The sequence below is a fragment of the Gopherus evgoodei genome, chromosome 5, assembly GCF_007399415.2.
Source record: "Gopherus evgoodei ecotype Sinaloan lineage chromosome 5, rGopEvg1_v1.p, whole genome shotgun sequence".
In the NCBI taxonomy this organism is placed as follows: Eukaryota; Metazoa; Chordata; order Testudines; family Testudinidae; genus Gopherus; species Gopherus evgoodei.
Window position 1 is genome coordinate 69,760,848 of NC_044326.1, and position 12,686 is coordinate 69,773,533.

Below are 12,686 nucleotides of genomic sequence, written 5' to 3' on the forward strand. Positions count from 1 at the left end.
GAGAAGGTTATCCGGAAGAAAATTTTAAACATATATTGTGAGACTAAAAGAGCTTTCCAGTTCTCCGTGGTTGATGCGAACAGTATGTTGTCTTTCTTGCATCTGACTAAGTCAGCATACTAAAAAGGCTAAAAAACTTTTAAAAATAGAGATGGGCTGAAGACACACAATTCAGAATGGACTTTGAACACCTGAAGTCCCTGGTGGTTCAGTCCATCATAATGAAAGGAGCCACTTGTGAAATTTGGATCTAGGTTCCAATTTCCATTTTCCTATTGTTCAAGGTGGTTAGGTTTTGGGAAAGGCTACTTTCCAGCACTGATTTTGGGTGGGAAGGAGGGAGTTAGCATGCAGAGTTCAAAACCACGAGAACTCCATCAGCTCCTTAGAAAGAAATTTAGAGAACAATTCAGCATTGTGCAGGGGAGGTATGTTGGAGGGTTCAGTTCTCTGGATGGAAATCCCAGCTGGAATTCTAGCAGTATCAGAGGTGCCAACTCCATGGGCGCTCTGGGGCTGGGGAACCCACGGGGAAAAATCAGTGGGTGCTCTGCACCCACTGGCAGCCAAGTTCCCCTTACATCCCTCCCCGAGTGCGCCGCATGCCTGCTCCTCCACCTACCTCCCAGCACTTCCTCCGGCCTCTGCCAAACAGCTGTTTGGAGGTGTTCTGGGAGTGTGGGGTGGGGGGAGAAGCGGGAATGTGGCCTGCTCAGGGGAGGAGGTGGGGCCAGGATTTGGACAAGGGATTGGAATATGGGCAGGGAGGGGGCGGAGACTTTGGGGAAGGGGTTGGAATGGAGGTGGGGCAGGACCACATGGAAGAGGTGGAGTGGGGGCAGGGCCAGGGTGGGTATCGAGAACCCAGGAGAAAGTGGGGAAGCCGGTGCCAATGAGCAGTGTTCCTTCTAGCAGCTTCTGGGGCATGCTGGAGCAGTAACTTTACTGCCCTCACATGCAGCTAGATTCATATCCAGCCAGTTCTGGAACAAAGGGTTGGAGGGGAGGGAGAAATGAAAGGAACATATCCCCACACATACTTTGCACCTCCCCACTTATCTTCAGAAAGTGAACACCTGCAGTGCACAGAAAGAATAGGGGCTGTTTACCCCCATGGGATTCCAGGCAGCTACTAGGCATGGTTTGTGTGTGTAGCTCCTTGTGCTCTCCCTCAATTTGGCCACCTTCTGACCAATCAGCCAGAATCCAGCCCTGGGTTAATATTTCTACTGTCTGGCCATGACATGGATTGTTATACCACCGATTCTGTGTAAACAGCTACTTGGACTGACTTATACAGTAATCTTCCTAAAGCTACAATTATGATACATACAGAGTTGTTTGTTTGTTTTTAAAACATAGAGCTGTGGGGATAGGGAGGCAGGCATGTAGGAACATTATCACAGTCTGATAGTGATTTGGTAGTTAATCACTAGTTTTTCTTCTGGTCTTGCACCTGCTTCAAAGAAAAAAAATATCTTTTCAAGCCAACTATGGCCTTAGTCCTGGAAAGAGAACTGCTGGACTCACCTGTATATTTTCACCTAATTGGGGCCTAAATTGTTTTTAGAGCCATTTAGATCCAGGAAAAATAAAAGAGCGTATAAGGCACTATTTCAAAGCTATACTACAGCTTCACAAGATTAAAATCAATGAGCCTGTATTCTCCATAATAAATAAAACAGAGGGTGAGGTTTTCAAAAGCACCCCAGGGAGTTAGGTATCCAACTTCCTTAGGCACTTTTGAAAATCTTCCTCTCAATCTATTTGACCATATGTTTTTAGGAGGATCCACATAAATAACTGTCAGCCTAGATCTGCATGACTGAGATGAGTGCTGATCCCCTTTGGCTGACTGATACAGTGGAACCTGCTATTTTTCTCATCTCGTATAATTTGTATAGGACATTGGTATTTGGTGCATCATACGTATTTTAAAAACTTTGCAGGAGATTTATGGGTTGTTGTTCTGTTTGTTTTTCTAGTTGGATATACAATGAACGATCTCATTTTTGAATGGCAAGAAAAGGGAGCTGTACAGGTAGCAGAAGGGCTCACTCTGCCACAGTTTCTGTTGAAAGAAGAGAAAGATTTATGTTATTGCACCAAACATTACAATACAGGTAGGAGAGTTTCTTAGTCCATTACAACTGGAAAGACAGCTGCTGCTATTTTCTGTTGTTTTAAATACATCATTTAAAAATTCATCTGAAGGTTATAACACTACAAAACACACACACACACACACACAACCATGCCCTGAAAGCATTAACATAATGAAACAAAACAGTTGCTTGATGGTTGAAAAGATTTCTAAATTTTCTTGTAAAAGTTTATTTAGGAAAGATAGACATCTGAAATACACTAGTTATGCAGAGATGAGTCAGCCAGGCTTCATTGTTCTGCAAGTGACTATGAGGGCAGAGCCTTGCACCTGCATGGAGCCGTATTAACTTCAGTGGGGCTTCACGGGGGCACAGGAGTCTTCCTACATAGAGTCTTTTAAGCATTATGGCCTTATACTTCATCATCCCCAGAATTATTTGAAAGATGTGTCTCAGTAGTTAAATCTGTGTATAGAAAATACTAGGCATTGCTTTTTCAATAATACAAGTATAAAATAGTCATTATTTATTATTTGTCATTGTATAAAAATGTGACTGTCCAATTCTCAATCCACAAGTACAGTCTTTATTAAAAATACACATAGCAAAAGCTAAAAACCCCAAGATTCCACCCTCCCTTTTTTAAAATTTCATTTAAATAAATAAAAAAAAACCAGTAAGTTTTGTCCAGTATATTGCAGGAAATTGCCATATCACAATTTATTTTTTATTTTAACAAGTCAGAAATATGCTTTCAGCAGACTTTATTCCTCACCCTCACAAATTCCAGCTTGTGTACCTCCTCTGTACTCCTATAGATGATACCACTGTGCTTTTAATAAATAAAGTATTATTGTTCTTGTTATTACTAATGGGGAAACTGGAAAAAAACATAACCTGCCGAGGCCCGAATGTGAGATTCAATGGCCAAAAAAGACTTCAAGTCTTTGAAGTCCATTCAAAAATTATTCATGCAGGAAACAAATTATTGTGAGAGTCAATTCCTTTAGTGGGGGGGAGGGATCCCTAACTTCTTTTTTTGTGATGGAAATAATTTTCAACAATTAACATGAGAGAACAACCAATTTGTGTGGGATGTAGTTAATTTTGGGACATGAATCACGTCCTTTCAAATCATGGACTTCTGAGAAGTATGGTGCAAAATTAGGGATAATATTTTGGGTCACCTAAATATGTTGATTATTACTTAATGGTTCCTTGGAGGAAGGGATGTAGTGGGGGCAGGCCTGAGGCGGGGGTCGAGCACAACCCCACTTTCCGGGTAGAGAGGAAGTCGGTGCCTATCCATTCTAGACTGAGGAGCAGTCCATAGACAACTGTGAGGAGACTGCATTACATCAGGAAGCACACTGTTTCCCAGCACAAGCGGAAACTGAGCAGCACAAAGATAACTTAAAAAGTCACCTTTGTGTTCAATCCCCCCTGGCTGTGCCTTCAGGACATACCTCTCAGGAGGTCCAGCTCATGATCTAGCCTGGAGGCTTTATTTTGTTTTCCAGTCTTCATCATGGGGTTAATGCCATAAGACTGGGAGTTTTTTTTGTTTTTTGGAGGATGGGGAAGGTTGTTTTAGTCCTTACATCTTTTTTGTCTTCCCTTTTCTACAGTGGGTATCATGATTATCCAGTGTTGTGTGGACAATAATAGTCACTGTCAAAAGAATCTAATAATCCGAGTGTTTCATTTCCATCCATTATGTTATGCTGATATGCGATCAATTATGTGCAGTTTGCGCTTGAGGACTCATTGTTTATCTAGGGCACTTAATGTGAATCTGTGCACTGATACTCCATCAAAAACATAGTATGAGGAAATCATTTTTGAAAACTAAAACCTCTCAATCAAGAGTACATCAGAGTAGATTAAATGGATTAATTAAAAAAAGAGCTTCACAACTGCAGATAGCTGGGCACTTAACAAATGCTATCATTTCAATATAGATGTAGTTACAACACACGATATGAAGCTCTTTTCTGTGGCCTGGTCTACACTAAAAAGTTAGGTCGAAGGAAGCCACGTTAAGTTGACCTGTTAATGTATGTGTCTACACTATCGGGTCCTTTGTGACAACCTAAGTCACCTCAAACGTCGACTTCTGTAATCCACTTCTGCAAGAGGCATAGTGAGAATTCCATTTTCATGGGTCAACTGTGAGGTAGTGCAGATGCAGTGTTGTGTAATTCGACTTAATTGGCCTCAGAGTGGTGTCCCACAATGCTCATCTGTGACTGCCCTAGAGATCATTCTCAACTCTGCTGCACTGCAGCCAGGTGCACAGGGAACAGTCTTTCCCCTGCTAAAGCCCTAGGAATTTTTGATTTCTCATTTCCCGTTTGATCAGCACTGAGAGCATGCCAGCTTGAACACAGCTGATCATGGAGACTACACACCCCAAAAGTGCTCCAGCCTGGTTGGTGGATCTCACTACTGTGTGGGGAGAAGAGTCTGTGCAGGCAGAGCTCCAATCCAGCAGAAGATACACTGACACCTATGCAAAGATTGCTTGTGGAATGGGGGAGAAGGGCTACATGAGGGGGACACAGCAGTGCCGTGTGAAAGTAAAAAAAACCTTGCCAAGCGTACCAGAAGACAAGGGAGGTGCATGCGATTCTCGGGGGTGACCCTACCAGCACCCCCACCAGCAATGTGGACACCTCACAGGTGTGTGAGTCTAAGGACAACAAGGAGGATGATATGGTGGATGTGGATGAGGAGGAGGAAGAGAATGGGAGACAGGGGAGTGGTGGATCCATTCTCCCAGAGAGCCAGGAAATATTTTTACCCTGGAGCCCTGTGGGTCGCAGGACATCACGGCGGTTGACCATGATGTCAGGGAAGGCACCACTGGTGAATATACAGTTACAATCAAAGTCCAGTTAAACTTTAGTGGGCACATACATTTGGTAGTATTGCATGTTTACTGTGAAGAAAAAGTGAAGTACTTTGGTTCTCTGCTTACAAGAGGCCGCTTCAGAAAAGATTGTTTATGTGAACTTGGATAGCTCAGGAATCCTCTATGGATATCTCTAGGAAACTTTAATGGAGGTACTCTGCAATTCTTTGCAGAAGGTTTCTGGGCAGGGCAGTCTTATTTCTTCCACCAGGGTAGGACTCTTTCCCAAGCAACTCCTGAATAAATTCTGCTGGCATCATTGCAGTATACAGCATAGCAGGATAAAGACCAGGTCTATACCCATATGCTTGCAGCATGTCTTTCATTTCCGCCTCTGTTAACCCTCAGGAGACTGATATCACATAGGGTCACCTATGGGAAATGGGAGAAGTTCTCATTTAAAAGTGCTCTTACAAGAAAAAAAAAAGGGAGGGCATGTAGACCCACCCCACCCTCAGGCATTCCGGATCACCAAACCACACAGCCACTAATATGCCTTTACTGTGCTCAGCATGGGCCGGCAAGTAGTTTAAAGTGTCTGATAAGGGACTGTGGCCCCTCATGAGAGATTCCACAATTTGGGAGTGAAAACATTTCCCTCTGCACTCCATTCATAAACAGCTTCCCGTGGTGCTATGGGGAAGGGCCATTGTTCGACTAGCTACCTCTGCTCCTGACATGAGCCTGCCATAAACTTCATTAAAAGTGCACTCACCCATGACCGGGGTGGGGGCTACTCTCCATGGCTGGAACAGCAAAATATCACAGTGAATGGTTATGGATTCTGATTATGTTATGGTTTACACGTAGTGTAATAAGATTTTTTTTTAATTTTATTTATGTACAATGGCTCCTTTACTTTTTCCCCCCATGACTGACAGCTGGAAATGTGTCCTTCGGCATGTCATCAACACCTGAAAGCAGATTTTTGCTGATTAGAAGGAGGAGATAGAGAATGTGGGAGTATATGTTCAAAGATAATGAATGCCTCCAGGACAGCTGACACAGAGCTGAGAGCATGGAGGATTTCACTGTCCAAGAAGTTAGACATGGAAAGCAGGAAAGCTTCCAATGAGCAAGAGTGTGTGGCACAGTATGAGGTGCTTCGGATTATGACGGACCAAGCAGACATGTTGAGGTATCTGGCTGAACTGCAGGAACAGAAGGAGAGTAGAGTCCCTTTGCAGAACCTGGTGGACAGCTAGCCAGTATCGTCTGGTGCAGAATCACCCTCCCCCAAGTATTCCCTGAGGCATGGACAAAAAGTCTATTATCCCTTTCACTTAACTCAGGGAAAGGTACAAGGTGCCCATTCACAGACCTTTGATGGTCTGGAATGCGATGGTATGTTACACAAATGAAAATGTTTCTCCTGTTCCAACTTTACAACCTCTTTTCCCCCCAAGGTTACCTTCTTTCTGTTCTCTCTCTTTACTTTGTTTGTTAAATAAAGTAAATGGATTCAAGAAATAAATGTTTTTTTATTAAGTAGAAGCAGTGGGTTTGGGCAGGGGGTTGGCTTTACAGGGACAGTGATACAAGCCAGGTCAAGGTTTGGAAAAGTACAATGCAGACAAGCAGCTCACATTACTGTGACTCATTATTGAAACGGCTTTTCAAAGACTTGCGGATATGCAGCACTCCTTGCTGTGCTCTTCTTATCGCCCATGTGTCTGGCTGCTCAAAAATGGCTGCCATGCAATCTGGCTCAACTGCCTACCCCCATGGAAAATTTCCCCCCCTTTTTCCCCCACAGATATTATGGAACACACAGCAGGCAGCTATAGCCATGAGGATGTTCTCTTCATTAAGGTCATCCTTGTTAGTAAACTTCTCCAGTGCCTTTTGAAATGACCAAAGGCACATTCAACCACCATTCTGCACTTGCTAAGTCTATAGTTGAGCCATTCCTTACTGCTGTCCAGATCGCTGGTGTATGGCTTCATAAGCCATGGGAGCAAGGGGTAGACTGGGTCCCCCAGGATAACTATCAGTATCTCCACGTCATCAATGTTCATTTTGTGGCCTGGAAAGAAAGTTCCAGATTGCAGCTTTTTGAGCAGACACAAGTTCCTAAAGATGTGCACATCATGACCCTTTCCTAACCATCCTACACTGATGTCGGCGGAATGCTCCCTGTGATCCACCAGCGCTTGCAACACCACTGAAAAGTCTCTCTTTCAGTTTATGTACTCTTTGGCAAGGTGGTCTGGTGCCAAGATGGGGATATGCATGCCATCTATCGCCCCACCGCAGTTAGGAAACCCCATCACAGCAAAACTATCCATTATGTCCTGCACATTTTGAGACTCACTACCTTTCGTAGCAGAAGTTGATTAATGGCCCTGCACACTTGGGGCACAGCAGCTCCCACAGTTGATTTACTGACTCCAAATTGATTCTCCACTGATCGGTAATTGTCTGGCATTGCAAGTTTCCAAATAGCAATTGCCACTTGCTTCTCCACTGTCAGAGCAGCTCTCATTTTTGTGTTGGTGAACTGCAAGGCCGGGAAAGCTCTGTACAAAGTTCCTGGAAGGTGGCAATCCACATTCAAAAGTTCTGCACCCACTGCTCACTATCCCATTCCTGCAAAATGATGCGGTCCCATCAGTCAGTGCTTGTTTCACAGGACCAGAAATGGCACTCAGAGTGCAGCAGCTCTGTCACTGCCAGCAGCAACTGTGAATTGTTTTTTTCAATGGCTTGCAGCAGGGCTGCTCGCAGGACATTACTATGTTCTGTGAGGTGGACCCTACTTCGGCCCTGGAAATACTGCAGGAGAAGGCGCAAGGTGTTTGAGATGCTCAGCAAGAGTGCACAACTGAGCAGGCTCCATGCTTCTGGGGTTATGGCATACATGCGACAGTTTTAAGGCACAAAAATGCTGGGTTGTTTTCTGTTGAGCACAGTGCATCATGGGATTCTGACACAAAGTTCGCATTCTTCCCTGCGACAGTGTTTTGGTCCCATAAGGCATTGCACAAACTTCCCAAAATACACTGCAACAAATTGCACTTTGGAATAGCTACCCATGATGCACTGCTTTGTGCATCAATGCAGGCACTGATAGTGAGGATGCACTCCATCGAGACAATGACCATGGTGTGGCCACGCACAATTGACTTAATTAATTCAGAGGCTCATGGTTGAATTAGATAAAGTTGACAATGTGTTGACAACACCTGAGGTTTGCTGTAAATAACACAATCAGGAGACAGCCTGTGAGATGTATTAACATTAACTACTGAAGTTTAAGCATGGTATGCTGAAGCAGACTTGTCCGAGTCTCCTGGGTGCTCTATGTGTAATTGAAAATTTACTCCTCTAAGTACAGATAGTTAGGGACATTTGGAAACTTGTAACTACTTCCAAATATAGGAACATAACAGTTCCAGCAACAGAACATAACAATGGCCAATCTCATCTTGTTTCCAACAGTGCTACCATCACTCAGCAACATCCCTGCTCATTGCCCTTTGGGTACACATGGCACTGCTGCAAGTGATATCCAACATTCCCATTCATTGCTCCACAAAACATACAATACCAACACAGGCATAATAACCAGAAAATCACTAGTTCAGTTCCCACCCACTTTTTGCAACCTATAGAGATGGTTTTGTCTTCCTCACATTACTTCATCCATACATACCACATACAGCACATATGCCTCCTCCCTTCATGGTCACATAAAATCATGCAAACTTAATGATGACCACAGACAACTACTGAAAAAAAAATGAACACCACACACCATACTTCCTTTTTACACTACCCAAATAGCACTACTACATACTACAGACAAAAAGTCCCCAAATTGTAAACCTCTAGTCACTACAAACTGTTTCCACTTAAAACAATTCCTTCTATTCAATACAGCTCTTAAACAACTTAAAATTTGCACTGCACATTCCAACCACAGATTTTAAGGCTATAATTGTTTATTATCTGAGCAATCAGAAAACATCAGGTTGCATGTTTTCCATGAAGAGAGACTGGCATGTGTTTTGTGAGTAGATGTGGGCAATGAAGTGTGATAAAGATGAAATCACGGTTGTAAATTGTAATGGGTAGGTGAAGACTTAGTTTCCAGGCTTTTTTTGTGGTTGCGTTGGTGGTGTACATGTTTGAGTAACCTTAAATAATCTTTAATGAAGTTTTACAGAAGTTATTTTGTTTTCCTTATGAAATTTTCTGACAGGGGAGAAGGAGGAGGAGGAGGAATGTTCTTAAGCAGCATTTCAGAAAACGACAAGAACAGAATAACTCAAACAACCGCAGGTCATTCTGCGCAAAAAAGTATTTTTACTGACCACAGTAAACTCAGCTAACTCATTTGCCTAATAGTGACACTTATAATGGCTCAGTGAAGAAAGAAAGTAAGAGCGACTGATCTGCTTTTGACAAAGGAGGATTGATGCCAGTCAGCAGCTATCTCTTCATGGACCTTGGCTCATTTTGCCCCTACTTCCAAAAAACAAAACCAAAAAACAGCACACATACACAAAAAACTGATTGCTGCTGGCTGGCTAAATAGTAGAAAGAGAAATCAAACACTTGTATGTCATTTGGACACAGCAGTACATGTACCACCATTGATCCAACAACCACATGCCTGTGTCTTTTACCAAGAAATCCTCAGTGAAGAAAAACTCCAGATCATAAATAGGAGATTTTCAAAGGCACAAAGACCAAGTAGGAAGTCAACTGCCATTGATCTTTGTGCTTTTGAAAATCTCCCCCTCTAGAAACACATTTTTCCTCCATTCTGCCTTCTTTCATATCCTGTTCTTTAAAGTGACTGGTTGCTTATTATGTTGATGCTGAAGCTGATGAGACATTAATTAATACAAATGGCTGAACATTTTCTGCTGAAAGTGTATTTTGATGAAATATTGGGTTTTCAGCTAAATAACATTTTCCATAAATATAGTGTCTGCTTTTGCATAGAAAATTTTCATTTTTGGATAAAAACAAACAGTCAAGACCAACATATTTTGATACTGAAATCTTGCTGCAGTGCCTCATGGGAGTCATAGTTTACGTACCTTATGCTTCCATTTCTCCTACATGGACCAAGTTCCCAGCTGGACTTCATCTCCCATGATGCATTGTGGCCATACAACTGTTACTTTCTCTTACCAAGTGGAAAGATCATCATGCACCATCATGCATGGAAGATGTAATCCAACCAGGGAGCCTTGCCCATATGGGAGAATGGGAGCATGAGGTACCTAAACTATTGTTTCCTGAGGCAGCATTTTAGGATTGAAACATTTGGTTTTCAGTTGAAATATTTCAGCTTTTAGTCAAAAAATGGGTTTCCAATTTTGGCCAAAACCTCAACATTTTCTTCAACAGGAAAAAAAAGTATTTTCCAAACAGCTCTAAAAGCAGACAAATCTGAAATAGAACTCTTTTGATTAATACGCCAATCTAGGTTCTCTGAAGGCATTTGGAGTCACTCGAGGCCCAGTTCTGGATTTAAGTTGTGCGATTTGGAAAGCCTTCTATTGACTTCAGTGGACTTTGTGAAAGCAGAGGAAAAATGATCTAATACATTTCAGCTGTGTACAATCATGGTATGGATGCCAGTATTAAACAAAGATTTGTTAGTACAAAGGTGAAGCTTTACACAGTTTCAGTCATTAGAAGTAATGGCTATGAGGGCAGAATTGGGCCCCTCGGAGTGTAAGCATAAAAAACAGATTGGCACGTGTGTATCCTGTATCAGCTGAATACGCTGATCCGATTAAAAAGTATTCTAAATGTGACCAATCATGTAACATTTTGAGAATTCCAATCTCATTTGCTTTGTTCTGGTGTGAGCTAAGTTGAGTGAGAAAAGAAGCATCCTCATTTGAGAGTTTTTTCTCTAGGATGGTACTCCAGCCAAAGCTAAGTGTTGTAAAGCTGTAATTTTTGGATATTTCACATGTTGAAAAGTCAAGTACTCCATTGCTTATAAAAACACTCTAAAGACATCTAACAGAGCAAGTAATGTGTAAGTGAGTATTCTAACAAATCCACACATTTACAATCCCAAATGCTATAGAGCTATCAACCCTGCCACTACTTCGTCAGTGATGCCAGCTTTGACTACCCATTTGTCAAATTTTCTAACAAGCACATCTGTGCTTCCTGCCATGCTTCTCCCATGCATGAGAGAAGCTCCCTGTAAAAGCCTTCAGAACCACTATATTAACCACTTTCAAGTCTCTTCTTAAACTCACTTATGCCATGATGCCTTCAAAACAACTGATGATATTTAAGAAGCTGGTGTCCTGTAGGCTTATTACACTAATCAGAATCATCTCACTGTTACCTGCTCTCCATCTGTCCACCTGCCATCTGTTTGTTGAATCCACCTGTTGTCTCTTGTCTTATATTTAGGTTATAAGCTCTTTGGAGTGGCATCTTTTCTGTGGAAGTACCTATTTGTATAAATTCCCTTAGCAAACAGTTAACTCCTGACTCCAATGTTAACAGCCAATAGCAGTGTCTTCCTCCTAGTTCCATTCCACTCATTAGCATAATGAGTCACTTAGGCTCACTACCCTTGCTTTGCCAGCTGAGGTTTTTTGGTGGTGGTTTTTTGTTTTTGTTCTGGTAAGTGCCTGCAATTGTGATACTACAACAAAAGACCCTCATACTGCCATCACACTAACAGTCATTAGCACGTGTGAATCATTATACTGACAGCATTCAATAAACAAACATTACTAATATTAACATTCTGTGCTAGTTTCACAGTGGTTGGCCTGCATGGCCTCATTCTCTCAATATACACACATGCTCCCACCAGGGTATCCCAGCACTAATGCGGATAACAGTGAAGTCCTGCCTCTCTATGTTAGTACTAGTGCTGATATTACATTGGAAGATGCCTACATCTGAGAACATGCAAAGCACCACTCTCTGCGCACACACACAGTATTCCATGAGAGCAGAAGGTGCTGCCTTTACTGTGCTTGTAGATTCAGCCTTTTAACCTCCCTGTAAAAAAGTGTCTCTGTGGCACCACCCTACATGGGTTGGTCCCCCCTGCAACAATAACTTCATAGACTCATAACTTTCAGGTCAGAAGGGACCATCATAATCATCTCGTTTGCCTGCCTGCACATTGCAGACCACAGAACCTCACCCACCCATTACTGCAATATACCCCTCACCTGTGCCTGAGGTGCTGAAGTCCTCAAATCATGATTTAAAAAGACTTCAAGTTGCAGCAAATCCACCATTTACACTAGTTTAAACTTGCAAGTGACCAGTCCCCCACACTGCAGATGAAAAAGAATCTCCCCCCACCCCGGCACCAGGGTTTTTGTGTCACATTGCTGCTTAACTTAAATGACTCCTCTCCCTCCCTGGTATTTATCCCTCTGATGTATTTTCAAAAGAGCAATCCCCTTAGCCTTCTTTTGGTTAGGCTAAACAAGTCAAGCTCTTTGAGTCTCTTCTTATAATGTAGGCTTTCCATTCCACAGATCATCTTAGTAGCCCTTTGCTGCACCTCTTCCAGTTTGAATTCATATTTCTTAAACATGGGAGCCCTGAACTCCACACACTATTCTTACCAGTGCCTTGTATAATGGTAGTAACACTTTCCTGTCTCTATAGGAAATATCTCACCTGATCCATCCTAGGATTGCATTAGCCTTTTT

The 12,686-nt window shown here is 42.4% G+C and overlaps 1 protein-coding gene across 1 annotated transcript in view; it reads left to right on the plus strand.

The window, feature by feature from the left end:
• Positions 1-12,686, plus strand: part of GLRA3 (glycine receptor alpha 3) — a 154,192-nt gene that overhangs the window by 108,885 nt on the left and 32,621 nt on the right. The window contains exon 6 of the mRNA XM_030564998.1: positions 1,986-2,123. Coding sequence (XP_030420858.1) covers positions 1,986-2,123 — 138 coding nt within the window. The remainder of the gene's footprint in view (positions 1-1,985; positions 2,124-12,686) is intronic.